The sequence below is a fragment of the Chlorocebus sabaeus genome, chromosome 9 (assembly GCF_047675955.1).
Source record: "Chlorocebus sabaeus isolate Y175 chromosome 9, mChlSab1.0.hap1, whole genome shotgun sequence".
Classification (NCBI taxonomy): Eukaryota; Metazoa; Chordata; class Mammalia; order Primates; family Cercopithecidae; genus Chlorocebus; species Chlorocebus sabaeus.
In genome coordinates this window covers 12,171,068-12,195,923 of record NC_132912.1, presented here as the reverse complement: position 1 = coordinate 12,195,923, position 24,856 = coordinate 12,171,068, and the positions used below count along the sequence as shown (strand labels likewise).

General features: G+C 40.6%; 1 protein-coding gene across 2 annotated transcripts in view; it reads left to right on the top strand.

Moving 5' to 3' along the window:
* The window catches only part of UPF2 (UPF2 regulator of nonsense mediated mRNA decay), a 126,673-nt gene that overhangs the window by 11,792 nt on the left and 90,025 nt on the right, over positions 1 to 24,856 (top strand). For both annotated transcript variants that reach the window (XM_008002258.3, XM_008002259.3), the window contains exons 3-4: positions 1,840 to 2,619; positions 16,689 to 16,849. In XM_008002258.3, coding sequence (XP_008000449.1) covers positions 1,840 to 2,619; positions 16,689 to 16,849 — 941 coding nt within the window. The remainder of the gene's footprint in view (positions 1 to 1,839; positions 2,620 to 16,688; positions 16,850 to 24,856) is intronic.

Below are 24,856 nucleotides of genomic sequence, written 5' to 3'. Positions count from 1 at the left end.
ATCCTCTTGTCTCAGCCTCCCAAGTAACTGGGACTACAGGCATGTGCCACCACGTCCAGCTAATTTTTTAAATTTTTTGTAGAGATTGGGTCTCACTCTGTTGCCCAGTCTGGTCTTAACTCCTGGGCTCCTCCCTCCTCAGCTTCCCAAAGAGGAGATTTAAGTTATATATTTTGTTATCTCAAAAACTTTAATAAACTTCAAAATCACATTGTTTGTCACCCCTCACTCCTGCCTATTTTATTACTTCTGCAATTTAAATTGTTCTGTCTTTTTAGAGGAAAAATAGGTATATTTGTTTTTAGTTATTTTTTTCAGTATAAACTGAGTCTACTAGCTTTTTATTAAAAGTTTCTTATTTGATAGTTGTCTTCTGGTTCCTTTCCAAATTTTCTAAATCACTTGAATTTTTAAGAGTCCAAATCTGGCAAGGTACTTTGTTAAAGGTTTGGCTAGTGGGCTGAGTATGGAAAAACAATATCTAACATTTCAAAACTTTTTTTTTTTTGAGATAGAGTCTCGCTCTGTTGCACAGGCTAGAGTGCAGTGGCATGATCTTGGCTCATAGCAACCTCTGCCTCCTGAGTTCAAGTGATTCTCCTGCCTCAGCCTCCCGAGTAGCTGGGACTACAGATGCCCGCCACCATGCCCTGCTAATTTTTTGTTGTTTTTAGTAGAGATGGGGTTTCACCATGTTAGCCAGGATGTGTCGATCTCCTGACCTTGTGATCTGTCTGACTCGGCCTCCCAGAATGCTGGGATTACAGGTGTGAAGCCACCGCCCGGCCTCAAAACATTTTTAATGCATTCTTTTATAGTACTAATTTTTTTTTTTTTGAGACAGAGTCTTGCTCTGTTGCCCAGGTTGGAGTGCAGTTGCGCGATCTTGGCTTACTGCAGCGTCAGCTTCCGACTCCCAGGTTTAAACATTTCTCCTGCCTCAGCCTCCCCAGTAGCTGGGATTACAGGTGCCCACCACCATGCCCAGCTGATTTTTGTATTTTTAGTAGAGACGGGGTTTCACCATGTTGGCCAAGCTGTTCTCAAACTCCTGACCTCAGGTGATCCACCTGCCTCCCAAAGTGCTGCCTCCCAAAGTCACCATACCTGGCCTTGTAGTGCTAATTCTTTAAAGAATTCTTTGTGGATATTTTTTTTTCTCTTTGCCCATTGCTTTTATTTGTTTCACATTTTATATCCTTCCCAAACATACTATATTTTTCATAGTAGCATTATATGTCTTACCTAGTTAACTTGCCGGTTGGCAGAATTATTTTTAATTTAATCTAGTCAGTATCCTCCGCTCTATGGCATTTGTTATCAACCTACAGTACTGGGCTTCTCATTAGGATAATACTTGTTAGCGTAAGTCATTAGTAAAATGTCTTTATTTATTTATTTATTTTGAGACAGAGTCTTGCTCTGTCACCCAGGCTAGAGTGCAGTGGCACGTTCTTAGCTCACTGCAACCTCTGCCTCCTGGGTTTAAGTGTTGTGCCTCAGCCTCCTGAGTAGCTGGGACTACAGGTGAGTGCCATCATACCCAGCTAATTTTTGTATTTTTAGTAGAGAGGGGGTTTCACCATATTGGCAAGGCTGGCCTTAAACTCCTGACCTGAGGTGATCGGTTTGCTTTGGTCCCCCAAGGTGCTGGGATTACAGGCATGAACCACCACGCCCGGCCAGTAAAATGTCTTTAAAAGTAGTGAAAGGCCTTTTGAATCTTGTAAATTGTTATACTTAGATAATTTTTTTCACTGGCTTTTTACTCTTAGGGGATTTATGTATAATGCTTCAAAATATAGAGAGTATTTTATGTATTTGTTTGTTTTTATATAGAGAAAAAGAAGAATCCGTTCAGCTTCATCAGGAAGCTTGGGAACGACATCATTTAAGAAAGGAACTTCGTAGCAAAAACCAAAATGCTCCGGACAACCGACCAGAGGAGAACTTCTTTAGCCGCCTTGACTCAAGTTTGAAGAAAAATACTGCTTTTGTCAAGAAACTAAAAACTATTACGGAACAACAGAGAGACTCCTTGTCCCATGATTTTAATGGCCTAAATTTAAGCAAATACATTGCAGAAGCTGTAGCTTCTATTGTGGAAGCAAAACTGAAAATCTCTGATGTGAACTGTGCTGTGCACCTCTGCTCTCTCTTTCACCAGCGTTATGCTGACTTTGCCCCATCACTTCTTCAGGTCTGGAAAAAACATTTTGAAGCAAGGAAAGAGGAGAAAACACCTAACATTACCAAGTTAAGAACTGATTTGCGTTTTATTGCAGAATTGACAATAGTTGGGATTTTCACTGACAAGGAAGGTCTTTCCTTAATCTATGAACAGCTAAAAAATATTATTAATGCTGATCGGGAGTCCCACACTCATGTCTCTGTAGTGATTAGTTTCTGTCGACATTGTGGAGATGATATTGCTGGACTTGTACCAAGGAAAGTAAAGAGTGCTGCAGAGAAGTTTAATTTGAGTTTTCCTCCTAGTGAGATAATTAGTCCAGAGAAACAACAGCCCTTCCAGAATCTTTTAAAAGAGTACTTTACGTCTTTGACCAAACACCTGAAAAGGGACCACAGGGAGCTCCAGAATACTGAGAGACAAAACAGGTGATTTTCAAATGTTTCTCAGAGTTGAGAATTTATTTTTGGAGCTCATACTTAAAAATGTTTAAAGTCTTCATGCCACTGAAAGAACTTATGGAAAAGGGCTCCTTACAGGTGATTTCTTAACATTCCAGGAAAATTTCAAAGTAGAACAGTCTGAGTACTCATGTTTTAATGTGAGTCTACAATAGATTTTGTTTCTGATTTAAAAACAAATCTGCCAAGTAGATGATGATTTTTACCTTGTGAATGTGTATTCTTTCTGTGATTTTAAACACTACTTAATAATTGAGGGATAAATTTTCCTTTTCTGTCACTTAAACTTACCTGCTAATATTTTTCTGTGTGCTTTAATATTCTCTCTATAACAGGTTTGCTTTCATTGTTTTATATTTTAAGTTCTTTATGTCACTGTTGCTCTTCTTAAGAAAATGAGTCATTAATTACCAGTGATATTTTAGATTAGAATTTTGGGAAATAATGCACAAAATAAGCTGTGAAAAAATTTCTTAAATGCAACTTCAAAACTCATTCGTAGGAGTCTTCTTCCTGGGGGCATTCATTTAAAATTCTAAATGAGGAACGTACTGTGCCTGTGGTAATTGGTGAAAAGACCTGACTTTGGGGCCAATTTTGATTGTTAAAAGGTATTGTAGACTAGTGTGTAGTATTTGTACCTGAGGAGCAACAGGAAGCTAGAAGTTGATGGAGTTGCTGGGCATTAGGTCAATTTCTGTGGAGGATGGATTTGGAGGGGGGCTGAGGGGGTGTAGAAAGAAGGTAATAGCCATAGCACGTGGTTGAGTATTAAATTATTTTAATATTTCTACAACTATATTGCATGGTTGAGAATCTGAAATTACTGTTGATCAGAAATTTGTATAGGAGAATATCCTTTTCTAGTTTCATAAGTCTGTGGTAGGGGAGGAGTGGTTTAAGTAGTTACCGCTAGAAGATGATTGACTTAACCAGAAGATTGAACAGGAATAGTGTATGCCAGTAGTACAGTTAGGGCAGGGTCAAGGTAGAGACTGTGTGGTTAAATCTTTGTGGCTGAAGGTCACTCAGAGGTGAGAATTTCAGATGGCAATGGTGTTATAGTAGTTCTTTTAGGAAAAAGAAAAAGGCTTATCCTTGTTTTGTGTTTTGATTTGCGAGGACTGGTTTAAACTTTGAAGAGGCAACCTGAGAATGTACTTGTACCATCAGTAATGGACTAAAAAGGAGTATGGTGGTGCTTTATTCATACTTCTCACTTACTTAGGGCTTCTTAATTATGATTTCCATATGCTTCGTCAGTTTCATAGTCCTTTCCTCATACATTCTACTTAATACATCATAACTGATGATTTGTAAGTATGCTAGTAGTATGCTAATGATTGATTAGTTCTCGGCTACTTTGAGGGCGTATGTGTGTGTATTTGCTTTTGATTGGACTCAGAATCTTGGAGAGTGGAGAGATTCTATGATGTTTTAATCCAATCCATTAACCTTTCCGAAGTAGGAAAACATTTTATACATTATCTAACAGATAAAATTAGTTTTCCTCTGAATACTTCCCAAAGGAGCTCAGTTCTGTCTGTGCCATTGCACTGTTGGTAACACTTATGGGCTAGGAATTCTTTGTTACATCAAGTGGAAATTTAACTTGCCACAAAATGGTTCACTTTGATTTGATTCTTTTTTCTGGTATGGATGGAATACAGGTACTTGAAGTAGGAGATCTATGAACTTTTTACCTGTTCATAATGAATGAAATACAGAAAGTGAGAGTGAGCACTTAGAAATTATTATAGGAATTTTCAGGCTGGGCATGGTGGCTCACACCTGTAATCCCAGCACTTTGGGAGGTCAAGGCGGGTGTATCACCTGAGGTCAGGAGTTCTAGACCTGCCTGGCCAACATGGTGAAACCCCATCTCTACTAAAAACACAAAAATTAGCTGGGCGTGGTGGCAGGCCCCTGTAATCCCAGCTACTTGTAGGGGGCTGAGGCAGGAGAATCGCTTGAACCCGGGAGGCAGAGGTTGCAGTGAGCTGATATTGCACCATTGCCCTCCTGCCTGGGGGATAAGAGTGAGACTTCGTCCCCGCCCCGCCAAAAAACAAGGTTTATAGGAGTTTTCAATGGTCATAGTATTCCTACTATATTTTTACGGAAGTGTCCAATGGTTGGGGATGGAAAGGTGGCCCTTTACCACAGATGGTTTGAGGAACACTGGTAGAGGACATACATGTCCACTTTTATTCCCATGACAGTATCTCAGATATTCACAGACTGCTGTGATGTTTCCCTTTTCTTTTCTCTATGTTAAATACCTCCAGTTCTTTCAGTTTGCTCCATGATTTCCAGACACTTCACTATGCTTAGGATACTTGTTTTGGATGCATTCTTTTCTATCTGTGACCTAAAATTGCCTTCGTTTTTATAGCTACCTTGTCGTTCTTTTGGTTTTTGTTAAACTTATTTGCACTAAAGCTTTATTTCTCATATGAACTGCTGACAAGCCACTTCTTCTTCACCTTAAACTAGTGAAATATAATTTTTAAAGCCTAAATGTGTATTTGCTTATCTCTATTAAACTTTATTTAGATGCTTTTGGTATATTATTTTAGCTTTATGAAAGCTTTGGATATTGATTACATGTATATTAATAATACACAGTACTGGCTGGGCGCAGTGGCTCACGCCTCTAATGTCAGCACTTTGGGAGGCTGAGGCAGAAGGATTGCTTGAGCCAGGAGTTTGAGACTAGCCTGGGCAACATGGTGAAACCCCATTGCTACAAAAAATATAAAAATTAGCTGGGTGTGATGGCACAGGCCTGTAGTCTCAGCTACTTGGGGGCTGAGGTGAGAGGATCACTTGAGCCTGAAATGTCAAGACCGCAGTAAGCCATGATCACACCACTGCACTCTAGCCTGAGCGACAGAGAGAGACCCTGTCTCAAAATAAAAACTGAATAGTACTTATCTTCTGGTCATATTCAGCTTTGATAAGCAGCTCTTCTATTTTATTATTCAAGTCATTGATAAAAATTTGAAAAGGATGTTGTTAAGAACACAACTTTGTGGCCTTTCCCTAGAAACTTTTATCCATTTGATACAGAACTATTAATCCATAGTTATTAGAGAAGTTTACTTATGTAGTGTAAACTGACCTTAGCATTGTCACAGCCTATTTATTTATTTATTAAGAGATGGAGTCTTGTGCCGTCTCCCAGGCTGGAATGCAGTGTCACGATCTTGGCTCACTGCAACCTTTGCCTCCCGGGTTGAAGCAATTCTCCTACCTCAGCCTCCCAAGTAGCTAGGATTACAGGCCTGCGCCGCTATACCCAGCTAATTTTTGTATCTTTAGTAGAGATGGGGTTTCACCATGTTGACCAGGCTGGTCTCAAACTCCTGACTTCAGGTGATCCGCCTGCCTCTGCCTCCCAGAGTGCTGGGATTACAGGCGTCAGCCACCGTGCCCGGCCATCACAGCCTTTTTATCAAGGGAGACTTTGCCCATTTAGATGTAATGATTTGAGGATGTGTGAATCTTAATCACCATGTAGAAAATAATTGGCATATGGCTTAATAAATCACTCATGCCTTAGGATCGCTTCAACTTGAGCAGCCACTATAGTGAAGATGCAGATACGTGACTGAGCGAAAAAAACATGAGGAAAGGATTAATGCACAATCCCTACTTGGCCTAATGATAGTTTCCTACCTTCTATGAGGGTACATTATGGTGTTCTGCTAAAATGATCATTTTTTCCTTCCCAGTCATTATCCAGTAGCTGTGTGTTGTTTTGTTTTGTTTTGTTTTGTTTTGTTTTGTTTTGTTTTGTGGCAGGGTCTCACTCTGTTACCTGGGCTAGAGTGCAGTCGTGTGATCATGGCTTAGCGTAGCCTTCCTTGACCTCCTGGGGTTTAAGGGATCTTCCTACATCTCGCTCTCAAGTAGCTGAGACTACAGGCCCGTGCCACCATGCCTGGTTAATTTTTAAATTTTTTTATAGAGAGAGAGCTCCCTGTGTTGCTCAGGCTGATCTCAAACTTCTGGGGTCAAGTGATCCTCCCGCCTTGGCCTCCCAAAGTGTTGGGATTATAGGTGTGAGCCACTGTGCTCGGTGCTACCCCACCTTTAATTAACAAATAAATAAATTAATTTTTTGAGACGGGGTTTCACTGTGTTGCCCAGGCTGGAGTACAGTGGTGTGATCTCAGCTCACTGCAACCTCCGCCTCCTGGGTTCAAGCAATTCTCCCACCTCAGCCTCCCGAGTAGCTGGGACTATAGGCACATGCCACCACGCCCAGCTAATTTTTGTATTTTTAGTAGAGACGGGGTTTTGCCGTGTTGCCCAGGCTGGTCTCAAACTCCTGACCTCAGATGATCCGCCTGCCTTGGCCTCCCAAAGTGTTAGGATTATAGGTGTAAGCCACCATGCCTGCCCCCTACCCCAACCTTTAAAATAATTTTTGTAAACATAGAGATATGGTCTCACACTGTTGTCCAGGCTGGCCTTGGACTCCTGGGTTCAAGCAATTCTCCTGCCATGGCCTCCCAAACTTGTGGGTTTATAAGTGTGAGCCACTGCACCTCTCACCCAGTAGGTATTTTGAGGTTTTTCTTTATCATAGGACTAAATAATAGGCAATCGTTCTTCCAGTAAGGTTTCCCTGAAGTGTGATAAAGCAAGAAAACTAAGCTAGCTGATATTTAAGATTCCTATGTAGTTAAATTTCTTTAAACCTTTTATTCAATATCTTTTATTATTTTATTTTGTTTTATTTTGAGACAAGGTCTCACTCTGTCACCCAGGCTGGAGTGCAGTGGCAGGCTGAAAGGCTCACTGCAGCCTCCACCTCACGGCTCAAGCAGTCCTCCTCCTGAGTAGCTGGACCATAGGCACGCGCCACCACATTTGGCTAATTTTTTGTATTTTTGGTGGAGACGAGATTTCTCCATGTTGCCCAGGATGCTCCCAAACTCCTGAGCACAAGCCACCCGCCAGCTTGGGCCTCCCACAGTGCTGGGATTGCAGGCATGAGCCTCTGCATGGCCAATATCTTTTTTTTTTTTTTTTTTTTTGAGATGGAGTGTCACTCTGTTGCCCAGGCTGGAGTGCAATGGCGTGGTGTCAGCTCACCACAGCCTCCACCTCCCGGGTTCAACTGATTCTCTTGCCTCAGCCTCCTGAGTAACTGGGATTACAGGCATGCGCCACCACGCCTAGCTAATTTTAATTTTGTATTTTTTTTGTTTTGTTTTTAGTAGAGGCGGGGTTTCACCATGTTGGCCAGGATGGTCTCGATCTCTTGACCTCGTGATCTGCCCGCCTCAGCCTCCCAAAGTGCTGGGATTACACGTGTGATCCACCACACCCAGCTGAACATTATTTTTTATTATACATTTTGGTTAAGTGATTGACCTGGTGAGTTACAATTATTAGAAATTTAAAAATATCATTCAGTAGTAGTTGCCTATTTGGAGTTAATAGCTTTACTTTCTTGGTGACTTTTGCCTGCTATAATGTTAAGTGCTCTTTATATGCTTTGAAATGCTTTGTACTTTGAAATATTGTAGAGGTCCTGCTAGTATATTTTGGACATTTAATTGGATGAAGAAGTGATTTAATTTTTATTGGCTATAACTCAGTTATGTTACAGAATTTGTTTCTTTTTTTTTTTTTTGAGACGGAGTCTCGCTGTGTTCCCCAGGCTGGAGTGCAGTGGCGCAATCTCGGCTTACTGCAAGCTCCGCCTCCCGGGATCATGCCATTCTCCTGCCTCAGCCTCCTGAGTAGCTGGGACTACAGGCGTCCGCCACTGCGCCCGGCCAATTTTTTTTTTGTTTGTTTCTTTCAGTATAGTGAAATCATGAATTCAGGTAGTAGGCCAGAATTCTTGTTTGAGTAATCTTGATGTATCTTTATTCCTTTTTTTCTCTCTAATTGATGGAAGTGGTAACAAGTTTCTCTTCAGCACCCATGACTTAGTACCTTCATGATTGCAGGCTTAGTCTGACAGCAGTGAGTTGACAAAGTTCAGGAAAAAACATTTAGGTAGAATGCAGACTTTTTCCTCTGCCCATTGTTAAAAAAAAAAGTCAGAGGTTTCTTTTATGAATGATAATTCTCGAGGCATTATTGACTGATACTGAAACTTAAAAACACATCAGCAAGTAATGAAATGGTACTGCTTTTACATTCACTTTCCTTCCAGGTGAGTTGTACCTTGCTTCACAGGTAGGTTGTTTAATTAATTGGTAGTATTTAAGCACAATTAAGATGTTACTTCTCTGTACTTTAGACTTAATGTTATAGCTGTAATGTTCTAAGAGCTCTAAAATTGTCTCCTAGATATTCTAATTGTGTTTAAATGACTGTGCTGTAGTAGTAGTACCCATTTTAATGGGTACAGTTTTGCTTTGCTATGTTCTAGAGTCTTTTTACAAGATTATGAGACATCCATAAATAAATTAATTCTAAAATGAAACCAAAAGAAAATCTGAGATAATTTTTTTTTTGAGACAGTCTCCCTCTGTCTCCAGGGTGGAGTGCAATGGCACGATCTCAGCTCACTGCAACCTCTGCCTCACAGGTTGAAGCAATTCTCCTGCCTCAGCCTCCCAAGTAGCTGGGACTACAGGCATATGCTGCCATGCCTGGCTAATTTTTTGTGTTTTAGTAGAAACAGGGTTTCACCATGTTGCCCAGGCTGGTCTCGAAGTCCTGAGCTCACGCAGTCTTCCCGCCTTGGCCTCCCAATGTGGTAGGATTACAGGCGTGAGCCTCTGTGCCAGACGGAGTCTCACTCTGTCACCCAGGCTGGAGTGCAGTGGCACGATCCTGGCTCACTGCAACCTGCACCTCCTGGGTTTCAAGCGATTCTCCTGCCTCAGCCTCCTGAGTAGCTGGGATTACATGCACCTGCCACCACACTCAACTAATTTTTTTATTTTTAGCAGAGACAGAGTTTCACCATGTTGGCTAGGCTGATCTCCCCACCTCAAGTGATCTGCCTGCCTTGGCCTCCCAAAGTGCTGGGATTACAGATGTGAGCCACCGCGTCCAGCCAAGAAAATCTAAGATAATTCTAAGGCCAATTTTTATTAAAATTTGACAGAATGCTGGAGGAGATACAAAACCCAGAAGTTTTTCTGGGGTCTTCTTCATGATCATTCTTTTAGAGATTTTGTCTATGTGTTATATTTAATTTTGTATGATTGCACAAGGTCAAAGTTAAAATGAATGTTCTGTATTCTTGTCAAGACTATTTTCCTTTTTAATTTGGCTAATGATTAATATAATTTGGCATTGAAGTTCTTGCCTTTCTTTTATTAGGCTTTGGCACTTTTTTTCTCATGAAAATACCATTTTACATTAACATAATGAATCACATATATGATCCTTTTTTTTTGAGACAGGGTCTTGCTTTGTCACCCAGGCTGGAGCATCATGGCGCAGTCATCGCTCACTGCAGCCTTGATATCTCCCACCTCAGTCTCCCAAGTAGCTGAGACCACAGGTATGCACCACCACCCCTGGCTAATTAAAAAACTTTTTTTTTGTAGAGACTTGGTCTCATTATGTTGGCCAGGCTGGTCTTAATATCTTGGGCTCAAGTGATCCTCCTGCCTTGGCCTCCCAAAGTGCTGAGATTACAGGCGTGAGCCACCACACCTGGCCTATATGATCTAAATTGATCCTAACAGTACCTATATTGTATAAATGCCTATATTTTGAAGATGGTAAAACAAAGGGATTAAAGGGCTTGCCCAATATAACATGGAAAGTGAGTGACAGAGTCAGGTTATTTTCTTCCTCTTCATACTGTACTTTTCACAATTACATAATATCCATCCATATTTACATTTAGCACTTGTTTTTGAAGTGTATAGTATACATGTTAGCCACTCAATATTTACCGAGTCAAATCCAAAGGAGAGAGGGACCCAGAAGAGGAAATAGAATAAGCTGTTCTGTGGTGAAGGCTTGTCTTCGTGAATGTGTTTGAGAAACATTTGAACTTCGCTAGAATGTACAAAGGATAATTATAATTTGAAAAGCAACATAGTCCAGTATTTCAGAGCGTGGACTCGAGCTAGAGCACTGTCATTTGCACATTCTGCAATCTTGGGCAAGTTACCTAGCATCTCTGCTTCAGTTTTCCCATCTGTAAAATGGGCATAACAATAGTTCTGTAACTCTGAGGTAAATGTGAATCATGTAGTGAATTCATATGTGTAAAAGCACTTAATAACAGTGTCTGGCACATTGTGTTTAGTAAATGTTAGCTAGCTTTTATTAATAGATTGCCTGCCTGACCTTTCTGAAAGACATTTGAATGAGAATTTCTCTTTCTGTCTTTTTATGAGTTTATAAATTTTTATGTTAAACTTCTTAAACTTTAGTAGCTTACCTGAGGTCGGGAGTTCGAGACCAGCCTGACCAACATGGAGAAACCCCGTCTCTACTAAAAATACAAAATTAGCCGGCGTAGTGGCGCATGCCTGTAATCCCAGTTACTCAGGAGGCTGAGGCAGGAGAATGGCTTGAACCTGGGAGGCAGAGGTTGCAGTGAGCCGAGATTGTGCTATTGCACTGTAGCCTGGGTGACAGAGCGAAACTCTGTCTCAAAAAAATAAAAATAAGTAAAAATAAAATTTATTTTTTAGGATAATACAAAACAAAAATTAAGTAATAAAATGAAGGAAATACAAAAAAGGTCAAAAAAAATGGAAAAGAAAAAAGTTCTCTTAATATTATAATTTTTTAGGCATTAATGAATTTTCTCATTTATGATGTATAATGCTTGACTCAAAACTTGACTGGTTTTTTTGGTTGGTTTTATAATATTAAATTAGGGCCGGGCGCGGTGGCTCAAGCCTGTAATCCCAGCACTTTGGGAGGCCGAGACGGGCGGATCACAAGGTCAGGAGATCGAGACCATCCTGGCTAACACGATGAAACCCCGTCTCTACTAAAAAATACAAAAAACTAGCCGGGCGAGGTGGCAGGCGCCTATAGTCCCAGCTACTTGGGAGGCTGAGGCAGGAGAATGGTGTAAACCTGGGAGGTGGAGCTTGCAGTGAGCTGAGATCCGGCCACTGCACTCCAGTCTGGGCGACAGGGCGAGACTCCGTCTCAAAAAAAAAAAAAAAAAAAAATTAAATTAGTAATACAAAAAACATTCAACTGGGTGCGGTGGCTCATGCCTGTAATCCCAGCACTTTGGGAGGCTGAGTGGGCAGATCACCTGAGGTCGGGAGTTTGAGGCCAGCCTGGCCAGCATGGCAAAACCCCGACTCTACTGAAAATATAGAAATTAACTGGATGTGGTGGTAGGCTCCTGTAATCCCAGCTATGTGAGAGCCTGAGGCAGGGAGAATTGCTTGAACCTAGGAGGTGGAGGTTGCAGTGAGCCGAGATTGCACCACTGCACTTCAGCCTGGGCAACAGAGCAAGAATCCCTCTCAAAACCAAAACAAAATGAAACAAACAAAAAAAAATACTCCATAAAATCAAGGACTGATGTACCTTAGAGATTCTTCTGGACAGTGATGTCTCATGTATGTTGCAGAAAGGAGGGCAATTTTTTTTTGTATTTTTATAACAAAGCGTAAGAGTTGGCATTGATTTTGTTCTCATTACTTACTGTTTACATCTGTAAAAGGGGACAAGTACCTCTCTAGTGTGCAGTGATATTGCAGGAGGGAATGCACTAATTTATAAGACATGTAGTAGTGTGACAGGGATTGGCAAACTATGGCTTGTGGGCCAGATTAAGCCTATGACCAGTTTTTCTACAGCCTGTCACCTAAGAATGGTTTTTACTTTTTTAAATGGTTGAAAAATAGTCAAAAGTAGAATGTTTTGGGAAGCATGAAAATGATTTCAAGTTCAAATTTCAGTGTTCATAAATAAAATGTTATTATAGTCACCCTCATTTGTTTACATATTATCTGTGGCTGCTTTTGTGTTATGTTAGCAGAGTTGAGTAGTTTCAGCAAAGACCAAATGGTCTACAGACTGAAATACACATTGTTTGCCCCTTTACAGAAAAAGTTTGCTGACCTCTACTTTATGATATTCTCAAAAGAATGGCTTAAATTCAGCTTTATGTAATTGATGTATTTCTAAAAAGGCAGTAATTAAAATATATGATGAAATCATGTTTTCAGCTTGATTTTGGTTATATTTTCTGTGATACATTCTCATGGAATTCACATGAGAAATTTTGGTCATATTTTTTGATAACTGATAGAAAGCAGAGATACTTGTTGGTCAGATGTGTTGTGTAATATTTAGTTCCCTCACATGGGTTTTCAAAAACAATTAAACTGAAAACCTTTTCCTATGAGTTTCATAAAGTTACAAAAAATACCCTGACATTTTTAGCTTACATTTAAACATGTTTAATTTCATTAGAATTTCTAAATGATCCTTGGGTTTATTTATTTATTTTTTGAGGCAGGGTCTCACTCTGTCACCCAGGCTGCAGCGCAGTGGCATAGTTGCAGCTTACTGCAGCCTCGACCTCCTGGGTTCAGGTGATCCTCCCACCTCAGCCTCCTGAGTAGCTAGGACTATAGGTGCCCACCACCGCATCCAACTGATTGTGTATTTTTTTGTTTTTGAGATGGAGTCTTGCTCTGTCTCCCAGGCTAGAGTGCAGTGGTGTGATCTTGGCTCACTGCAACCTTCGCCTCCCGGGTTCAAGTGATTCTCCTGCCTCAGCCTCCTGAGTAGCCAGGATTACAGGTGCATGCCACCATGCCTGGCTAATTTTTGTATTTTTAGCAGAGATGGAGTTTCACCATGTTGGTCAGGCTGATCTTGAACTCCCGACCTTGTGGTCCACCCACCTCAGCCTCCCAAAGTGCTGGGATTACAGGTGTGAGCCACAGTGCCCGGCCAATTTTTGTGTTTTTTGTAGAGATGGAGTTTCACCGTGCTGCCCAGGTTGGTCTCGGACTTGTGGACTTAAGCAATCCGCCCTCCTTGGCCTCCCAAAGTGCTAGGATTACAGGCGTTAACCACTGTGCCTGGCCAATCCTTGGGGCTTTAAATGTTCAGGCACTGTAATGAGTTATTTCTCTGCTTCATCTGTGTATCGTCTTACTGCATGCTGTGGATTTAGTCAGTTCAGTAAATGTGTATTACTTAGATGTCAAGGAAAGGATATATGGCTACATCTGTCAGTTTTATATATAACAGAAGTCATAACTGTATTAATTGGTATTCTGTCCTGTTAACCGAGTGCTCGGTGTAAGATATTAAAAACAAAACAAAACAAAAGAAAAAAACTGGGGGTTGGGGGGATAGGGGAGGGATAACATTAGGAGAAATACCTAATGTAGATGACAGGTTGATGGGTGCAGCAAACCACCATGGCACGTGTATACCTATGTAACAAACCTGCACGTTTGGCACATGTATCCCAGAACTTAAAGTATAATAATAATAAAAAAACATGGGAGTAAAAGGCTTATGGAGCTATAAAACAGACAGACAAAACCCCAAATCTAAACTTTCCTTGAGGACAATTTTCACTGAATAGTAACTTAAGTACCTACTCATTAGTTAGATAAGTTAGTGCTGTTAATGCATTTGATCATGGAATTAAGGGGAGGGTAAGGAGTATCAGTGAAGCTTTATAGTTTTAGTTTGGTTCCAGCAGGACTGGAGAGGAACTGGAATGCAGACTCAGGGAACCATCATAGAATGAAATCACTTTTAATGGAGCCAGCGTACAGTCACAGGCAAATCCCCACGTGAAAGTGAGGAAAAGTACTGTTCATTTTTGTTTTCCTAAGGTAGTCATCACCTTGCTACTGCTTATGTATTAGAAATCCTTAGTGTGATTATGTATCTCAGTGGACTGGATGTTTGTTCCTTGGATGACCAGAATGTCAGAACTTGTTAAGAGAAATAAAGTTTTGGGTTATGTTATTCTGAGATATATTTTCCAATTTCAAGTATGAAATAATGTTACATAGTAATTGTCATTAGGGGTTTTGAAATTTGTTAGAACCATTATTATCCCTTTAATATAATTTGCTTCAGAATAAACTCTTCAGTTTTTGTTTTTTAATTTTTTTTCCAACTAAAGTACCATGGAATAAACTCTTCAATTTTTACCTGTTAACATTTTTCTTAATAACATTGCAGATTTTTTTTTTTTTTTTTTTTTTTTTGAGATGGAGTCTCGCTCTGTTGCCCAGGCTGGAGTGCAATGGTGCAATCTCAGCTCACTGCAACCTCTGCCTCCCGGGTTCGAATGATTCTCCTGCCTCAGCCTCCCAAGGAGCTAGGATTACAGGCACCCACTGTTGTGCCCGGCTAATTTTTATGTTTTTGTAGAGACGAGATTTCACCATGTTGACCAGGCTGATCTTGAACTCCTCCCCTCAGGTGATCCACCTGCCTCAGCCTCCCAAAGTGCTGGGATTATAGGCCTGAGCCACCATGCCCAGTCCTACATTGCAGATATTTTTAAGTAACTTGCTTCTTTTCTTTTTTCTTTTTATTTTATTTTATTTTATTTATTTATTTATTTTTTTGAGACGGAGTCTTGCTCTGTCACCCAGGCTGGAGTGCAGTGGCCAGATCTCGGCTCACTGCAAGCTCCGCCTCCCGGGTTCACGCCATTCTCCTGCCTCAGCCTCCCGAGTAGCTGGGACTACAGGCGCCCGCCACCTCGCCCGGCTAGTTTTTTGTATTTTTTAGTAGAGACGGGGTTTCACCATGTTAACCAGGATGGTCTCGATCTCCTGACCTCGGGTGATCCACCTGCCTCATCCTCCCAGAGTGCTGGGATTATAGGTGTGAGTCACCATGCCAGGCTGAATTGTTATAGTGTTTAAACAAAAGCTTATGTGAGTAGAAATAGGGTAAAATGGGAAAGTTTTGACATCATTTCAAATAATCTGGGAAGAATAAATATAGGCATTATTTTTCTGCCTTTTTCTCTGTAACTTTTAAAAGATGGAAGATGGCATTACAGAAAACCTTGTTTTCTTCACTGTTCAGAAGAAAACTCAAATAACAAGAAATAAAAAACTTCTCTAAGTATTACTTGTAAAAATAACTTTATAATTTATAATTGACTTTATGAAACATTGTATTTGCATTATGGTTTATAAATTTTGAATATTATAGTACCACATGGATATTTTGTACGTAAAAAATTGGATCCAGCTATATAAGTCTCAGTGATTTACACGAATGTAATAAGACTTTTACTCTCTACATTTTGGTGTTTTCAGTAGTTTTGCATTTGTAGTTATGGGCTTATTGGTGTATTCTTGCAAAGTGGAAGAGTGGTTATGTCCTTAGTTCCTTGATACGGGCTGGCCTGAGTAAGTGGACTTCTCCGTTACCCAGATAAATAACCAGTACTTGCACAGTAGATTGAGAATTGGCTGTGGGGAAGATTGTGGGCTTTTTCAAAAGGTAATCTTGATTCAAATCATTATGGAAGTTTAAGGATAACTGATTATGTTGTTTTTGAACCTGTTCAAAATCTGTTGGTTTTGAAAACTGAGTTGTGTAGTTGTGTTAAATATTTTTGGTTAGCTGTGTATGTCTGAGGGAAGTATGACAGTAATAAAAAACCAAATAATTTTTTATTATTTTGTGATAAATTGTTAAATATGATATTTCTGATTCAAATCATGGAGGTTTAAGAATAATTGATTCTTTCTATAACCTATTGCTTTTGAAAATTGGCTTGTGTAGTTGTGTTAGTTTTGGTTAACTTTATCTGAGAAGAGTGTGACTGTAATAAAATACTGAATAATTTAAAATTTAGATGTGTATTGTTAAATATTGTGGTATTTCAGCAAGCATGCTTCATATTCTTTGAGGAACCAGTGTTAAAATTTAAATGTTCAGGTAAATTTGATTATACATTTCAGATACATTTTGAAAATATTAGATTCAAATGTTAAATAAAAATGAAAATTATACTAAATTTGTATGAGAAAATCAAATTATGGCATGTTTCCCATATGTAACAATTTGTGATCACATCTGTTTTGATAAGACTGTCAGATGATTTCATTTGTTTATAGGCGCATTCTACATTCTAAAGGGGAGCTCAGTGAAGATAGACATAAACAGTATGAGGAATTTGCTATGTCTTACCAGAAGTTGCTGGCAAATTCTCAATCCTTAGCAGACCTTTTGGATGAAAATATGCCAGATCTTCCTCAAGACAAACCAACACCAGAAGGTAAGATATCCTTAAAAACAAACATTGTGTTTTCTATAAGCACTGTCACTTACCTTTATTTTTATTTTATTTTTATTTTTATTTTATTTTATTTTTTTTGAGACGGAGTCCTGCTCTGTCACCCAGGCTGGAGTGCAGTGGCCAGATCTCAGCTCACTGCAAGCTCCTCCTCTCGGGTTCACGCCATTCTTCTGCCTCAGCCTCCTGAATAGCTGGGACTACAGGCACCCGCCACTTCTCCCGGCTAGTTTTTTGTATTTTTTAGTAGAGACGGGGTTTCACCGTGTTAGCCAGGATGGTCTCGATCTCCTGACCTCGTGATCTACCCGTCTCGGCCTCCCAAAGTGCTGGGATTACAGGCTTGAGCCACCGCGCCCGGCCGTCACTTACCTTTAGGCTTGTCAGATGTGCAGTATTGCGAATTTAAATTTTTAAAATGGCTTCAACATTTTAAAAATGGGCCAGGCATGGTGGCTCATGCCTGTAACCTCAACACTTTGGGAATCCAAGGTAAGAGGATCGCTTGAGACCAGGAGTTTTGACAGCAGCCTGGGCAACATAGTGAGACCCCATCTCTGTTTTTTAAAGAAATTTTTAAATAAAGAAATGGTGTTAAAACCTATTGATAACCTTGAAAATCTATTTGAAATGATCCCTGAATGGAAGAGTCTCTGGACATAGAAAATAATAATTAACTCATATGACATATGATGAGTTCATTCAGATTCTTGTGTAATAGATAGGTATCTTTGAATTTCCTGGCAATTCTGTTTACTTAGAAATCTTAAGGGTGGCCAGTCTCAGTGGCTCATTCCTATAATCCCAGCACTTTGGGAGGCCGAGGCGGGAGGATCACGAGGTCAGGAGTTCAAGACCAGCCTGACCAACACTGAAACTCCGTCTCTACTAAAAATACAAAAATTAGCTGGGTGTAGTGGCACATGCCTGTAGTCCCAGCTACTCAGGAAGCTAAGGCAGGAGAATCGCATGAACCTGGGGGGCAGAAGTTGCAGTGAGCTGAGATTGTGCCACTGCACTCCAGCCTGGATGACAGAGTGAGACCCTGTCTCAAAAAAAGAGAAATTTTAAGGGTGAAGTATTTGTAAAATATCCTTTTGTAATTAAAGAAAAATTTATATTTAATTTTCTCAGTAAGAAATACCTGTTGTATACTGTGAATGCATTTATTATATTTATATATAATAATGTACATAATTCTTACACTTTTTTTTCTTTGAGACAGAACCTTGTTCTGTTGCTCAGGCTGGAATGCAATGGCACAGTCTCAGCTCACTGCAGCCTCTGCCTCTTGGGCTCAAATGATTCTCCTGCCTCAGTCTCCCAAGTAACTGGGACTATAGGTGTGCACCACCATATCTGGCTAATTAGAGACAAGGTTTTACCATGTTTCTCAGGCTGGTCTCAAACTCCTTAGCTCAAGCAATCCTCCTGCCTTGGCCTCCCAAAGTGCTGAGATTATAGGTGTGAGCCACTGCACTCAGCCTCCTATTCAGTATCTCAAAAACTCAGTTTCAATCAAACTTTTTAAATTTTTTTTTTTTTTTAGATGGAGTCTCGCTCTGTTGCCCAGGCTGGAGTGCAGTGATGCAAACTCTGCCTCCCAGGTTCAGGGAAGTTCTGAGAAACAAGCCAGGGTCAACCAAAACACAAATTCTATGATGAAACTTTTTTAAAACATTAAAAAAGTTTGGCCAGGCACGGTGGCTCACGCCTGTAATCCCAGCACTTTGGGAGGCCGAGGTGGGTGGATCACGAGGTCAGGAGATGGAGATCATCCTGGCTAACACGGTGAAACCCCGTTTCTACTAAAAACACAAAAAATTAGGCAGGTGTGGTGGTGGGCACCTGTAGTCCCAGCTACTCAGGAGGCTGAGGCAGGAGAATCGCTTGAACCCGGGAGGCGGAGGTTGCAGAGAGCTGAGATTGCACCATTGCACTCCAGCCTGGGTGAGACTCCGTCTCAAAAATAATAATAATAATAATTAGTATACTTGGGGATTAATTTAGCCTTTTCCTCTAATTGTTGGTTTCTTTACCCTTTTCCTCTAATTGTCATACTGAAATTTAAGCTAATTTTTCTTTTCATTTTAAATGACTTTAAATGTATTATTATTATTATTTTTTTTTGAGACAGAGTTTCGCTCTTGTTGCCCAGACTGGAGTGCAATGGCGCGATCTCGGCTCACTGCAACCTCTGCCTGCCAGGTTCAAGCAATTCTCCTGCCTCAGCCTCCTAAGTAGCTGGGATTACAGGCGTGTGCCACCACACCCAGCTAATTTTGTATTTTTAGTAGAGACAGGATTTCTCCATGTTGATCAGGCTGGTTTCAAACTCCCAACCTCAGGTGATCCAACCGTTTCGACCTCCCAAAGTGTTGGGATTACAGGCGTGAGCCATCGCCCTCTGTCATGACTTTAAATGTATTTTTAGACATCTTCCAGAATTAATAGACCTTGAAAAAATTATGTCATTGTTTTTATTTTTATTTTTGGAGACAGAGTGTCACTCCATCACCCAGGCTGGAATGCGATGGTGCAGTCTTGGCTTACTGCAACCTCTGTGTCCCAGGTTCAAGCAATTCTTGTGCCTCAGCCTCCCAAGCAATAACTGGGACTATAGGTATGCACCACCAAGCCCGGCTAATTTTTGCCTTTTTAGTAGAGATGGGGTTTCACCATGTTGGTCAGGCTGGTCTCGAACTTTTGAGCTCAAGCGATCTGCCTGCCTCAGCCTCCCAAAGTGCTGGGATTACAGGCTTGAGCCACTGTGCCCAGCCCTGTCATTGTTTTTAAAAGATCTTTTTGTCTAGGCGTGGTGGCTTATGCCTGTAATACCAGGGCTTTGGGAGGCCAAGGCAGGAGGATTGTTTGAGGTGAGTTTGAGACTAGTCAGGGCAACATAGGGAGACCCTGTCTCTACAAAAAATTTTTTAAAAATAAAACAAATTTAGCCAGTCATGTGGCACAGCCTGTAGTCCTAGCTACTTGGGAGGCTGAGGTGGGAGGATTGCATGAGCCCAGATACTCAACCTGGGTGACAGAATGAGACTCTGTATCTTAAAAAAAAATTTTTTTTTTTTCAGATATAGAACTTAAGGACAAGAGCTTTTTTTCTTTCAGTACTTTAAAGATGTTACTCCTCTGTCTTCTAGCTTGCATTGTTCCATCAAGCGTGCGCCTACCTTTCTTACCTTTGTTCTTATTTATATAATTTATATGTTTTTTCTCTCATTGCTTTAAAATTTTTTCATTATTGCTGATTTCAAGCAGCTTAGTTATGGTGTGGCTTGGTATGGTTTTCTTCATTTCTTGTACTTGGGGTTCCTTGAACTTCCTGGATCTGTGGATGTATAGTTATCATCAAATTAGGAAAACCTTGACCTTTATTTTCAATTGTGTTTTCTCTTTCCTCTTTTGTCACCTCTCCTATAGGGACTCAATTACAGGTGTCTTAGGTTGTTCAAAGTTATCCCACAGCTCATTAATGTCCTGTCCTTTTTGTTCTTCATTATTTTTCCCTGCCTTTCCTTTTGGATAGTTTCTATTGTTGTGTCTTCAAGTTCACTCATCTTTTCTTCTACGGTGTCCAATAATTCAATTCCATTTAGAGAAGTCATTTGTTATCTCTATATCTTGTCATATTTTCTTTTTCTTCTATATATTGTCATATTTTCTTTTTCTTGTATATCTTGTCATATTTTCTTTTTCTTCTATATCTTGTCATATTTTCTTCATGCCTGCTAATGCTTTATTGGATGTGTCCTGGATATTTTTGTATTCTTATAAATATCATTAAGCTTCATCCTGGGGTGCAGTTAAGTTACTTGGAAATAGTTTCATCTTTGAAAGGATGCTTTGTTAGGAGGTATCAGAGCAGCCTTTAATCTAGGGCTTATTTTTCCTAATACTGAGGCAGTACCTTTCTGGACTTTGTCTGATAAAGTAGAGTCTTAGAAGATTGTTCAGTCAGCCTGGTGGGTATACAGACTATTCCTGGTCCCATGAGCCTCTCTATGAGTCTTAATTCTTTTCAGTAGTTATTTTCCCAGTCTCACTTAGTTTCCTCACACATAGAGGCTGATCAGTACTCAGGTGAACACTTTGTTTCCTTATACATTGGAGCTGATCAGTACTCAGCTGAATGTTCAAGGAGACTCTGCAAATCTTTTGAAGTCTATCTTTGTGCTGGTTTCTCCTCTCTGGTACTGTGTCCTGGGAACTCAACCTGCCTTGGGTAGAGTATTACCAGACTCTCAGCTCTCATCCTCAACTCAGGGAGACTGCCTGGCTTCTCTCTTACTTGGCCATAGCCTGAACAAAATCTCTTTATGAAGTAAGCTGGGGCAATTGTAGAGCTGAGTTTTTGTCTGCTCTTTATCAGGGATTATTTTCCTATACTGCCTGATGTCCAGTGTTTGAAAATCATTGTTTTAATATTGTTTGCTTGCATCTTTAGTTATTTTGGGTCACTGATACAGTACTTCATCTTGTCCAGAAGAGGCTTACATTGTCCAGTGATCAGAATATCCTTTATTCTACAGCCACTTTTTCCAGTTAATCATATGTCTTAGATTTTTTTTTCATTTTAATACATTAGTGCCATCTAATTCTTTTTAATTGCTACATAGTAATAGCCTGTTGTATGGTTGTGCTGTAGTTTACTTGTCCTCTGTTGATTAACACTTAGTATTTCTGGCTTTTAGCTATTATTGTCAGTGCTGTAACAAAATCTCTGAACCTGCTTCTTTCTGTATATATGCTAGTGTTTACAGGATACATTCCTAGAAGTAGAATTCTTGGGCTAAAAGGATATATGCATTTTAAGTTTCAATATATAATGCCATATTTGGCCAGGCGCGATGGCTCACACCTGTAATCCCAGCACTTTGGGAGGCCGAGGCAGGCAGATCACGAGGTCAGGAGATCGAGACCATCCTGGCTAACACGGTGAAACCCCGTCTCTACTGAAAATGCAAAAAAATTAGCCAGATGTGGTGGTGGGCACCTGTAGTCCCAGCTTCTAGGGAGGCTGAGGCAAGAGAATGGCGTGAACCCGGGAGGCGGCAGAGCTTGCAGTGAGCGGAGATCGCGCCACTGCACTCCAGCCTGGGAGACAGAGCGAGACTCCACCTCAAAAAAAAAAAAAAAAAAAAAATATATATATATATATATATATATATATATATATATATATATATATAAAATGCCGTATTTTCTATTACAGAAATTTACAGCAATAGACTAGGTAGAGAAAATGTGGTACATATACACCATGGAATACTATGCAGCCATAAAAAAGAGTGAGTTCATGTCCTTTGCAGGGATATGGATGAAGCTGGAAGCCCTCGTTCTCAGCAAACTAACATAGGAAAAAGACCAAATACCACATGTTCTCACTCATAAGTGGGAGGTGAACAGTGAGAACACATGGACACAGGAAGGGGAGCAACACACACTGGGGCCTGTTGGGAGGTGGGGGATAAGGGGAGGGAGAGCATTAGGACAAATACCTAATGCATGTGGAGCTTAAAACCTAGATGATGGATTGATAAGTACAGCAAACCACCATGGAATATGTATACCTATGTAACAAACCTACACATTCTGCACGTGTATCCTGGAACTTAAAATTAAAAAAAAAAAAAAAATTACATGCCACTAAGTATATGAGAATGACTGTTTCTTTCTTTTTTTTTTTTTTTTTTTTTTTTTCCTTGAGACAGAGTCTTGCTCTGTCACCTAGGCTGGAGTACAGTGGTGCGATCTCAGCTCACTGCAAGCTCCGCCTCCCGGCTTCAAGTGATTCTCCTGCCTCAGCCTCTGGGCAGCTGGGACTACAGGCGTGTGTCACCACGCCCGGCTAATTTTTTTGTATTTTTAGTAGAGACAGGGTTTCACTGTGTTAGCCAGGATGGTCTTAATCTCCTGACCTCATGATCCACCCACCTCGGGCTCCCAAAGTGCTGGGATTACAGGCATGAGCCACCGTGCCTGGCCTGAGAATGACTGTTTCTTTACACTCTTACCACATTGCAGTTCTTAATTTTTAAATTTGAAGTCAGGTTTTAGCATCTTTAAGTTTATTGATTGTTTTATAAATGTATTATTTTTCCTGTGAAATTCCTATTTGAATCTTTGATACCCCCACCCCCTGCCCATTTTCCCCTTGTATCTTTTTAAAAAATTGATTTATAAAAGCACTTTGGGAGGCTGAGGTGGGTGGATCACTGGAGGTCAGGAGTTCTAGACCAGCCTGGCCAACATGGTGAAACCCATCTTTACTAAAAATACAAAAATCAGCCAGGTGTTGTGGAGCGCACATATAATCCCAGCTACTCGGGAGGCTGAAGTGAGAGAATTGCTTGAACCCAGGAGGCAGAGGTTGCAGTGAGCTGAGATTGAACTCCAGCTTGGGTGACAGAGTGACACTCCATCTCAGGGGAAAAAAAAAAAAGCACTTTGTATATTAAGGAAATAATTATTATTATTATTATTTTGAGACCGAGTCTTGCTCTGTCACCCAGGCTGGAGCACAGTGGCATTCACAGCTCACTGCAAGCTCCGCCCCCCGGGTTCACGCCATTCTCTTGCCTCAGCCTCCCGAGTAACTGGGACTACAGGTGCCTGCCACCATGCCCGGCTAATTTTTTGTATTTTTAGTAGAGATGAGGTTTCACCGTGGCAGCCAGGATGGTCTCGATCTCCTGACCATGTGATCTGCCCATCTCGGCCTCCCAAAATGCTGGGATTACAGGCCTGAGCCTCCATGCCTGGCTGACAGAAATTATATTTTTTATATGCATTGCAACTATCCCTCCTCTCTTTTTCTCTTTTTTATATGCATTGCAACTATCCCTCCTCTCTTTTTCTCTTGTCCTGTGCCTGTGATTTTCCTTTTTTTTTTTTTTTTTTTTTTTGAGGCGGAGTTTCACTCTGTCGCCCAGGCTGGAGTGCAGTGGCCGGATCTCAGCTCACTGCAAGCTCCGCCTCCCGGGTTCACGCCATTCTCCTGCCTCAGCCTCCCGAGTAGCTGGGACTACAGGCGCCCGCCACCTCGCCCGGCTAGATTTTTGTATTTTTTAGTAGAGACGGGGTTTCACCGGGTTAGCCAGGATGGTCTTGATCTCCTGACCTCGTGATCCGCCCGTCTCGGCCTCCCAAAGTGCTGGGATTACAGGCTTGAGCCACCGCGCCCGGCCGATTTTCCTATTTTTTGTGATTTTATTGCTTTTGTTTGGTAGTATTTTTACCTCTCAGAAGCTGAATTTCTTTTTTTGATTTACATTATTTTTTAGATACACAAAATATTTATGCATATTGTAGATTAAAAAGTGAAAGTTTACTGTCACATGCATTACATTCTCCAAGGTAACCACTCTTAACAGCTTGATAGTAATGTGTCCAGACTTTACTTTTTTCCACAAAATATGTATAATCAGATATCTCTAGCTTCATTAACTTAGGTAAGATATTTTGCATGATTTCCTTTATTGTTTCAATAATTATTTTTGAGAGCTTTCTGAGTCAGTTCTTGTAGATACATCTCATTCCTTTTAACACCTGATTAATATTAGATAGTTGTCTTAGTCTTTTCAGGCTGTTGTAACAAAATACCCTAGACCGGGCAACTTACGAGCAACAGAAACTTACTTCTCCTCTCTGGAGTCTGGGAAGTCTAAGATCAAGGTGCCAGCCAAGTTGGTGTCTGGCGAGGACTCTCGGCTTCCTAGATGGGTGGGTGAGTGGGGCTGAAAGTTCTAATCCTGTAGTCACTTGGTCTTTCTGGTGACTGGCTCCATCCTGAGACTATCCAGAGGCTCCACCCTAAGTCACCTCATTAGCATCAGCTGAGGTAGGGTCAATAAGCTAGTTATGAATAACAAAATACATTACTTTCACTCAGGAAATTCCAAGGGTTTTAGGAGGTCTGCCAGGAACCAATGACAAACACCAAATATATTTATTATACCATGCTCTATATATTAC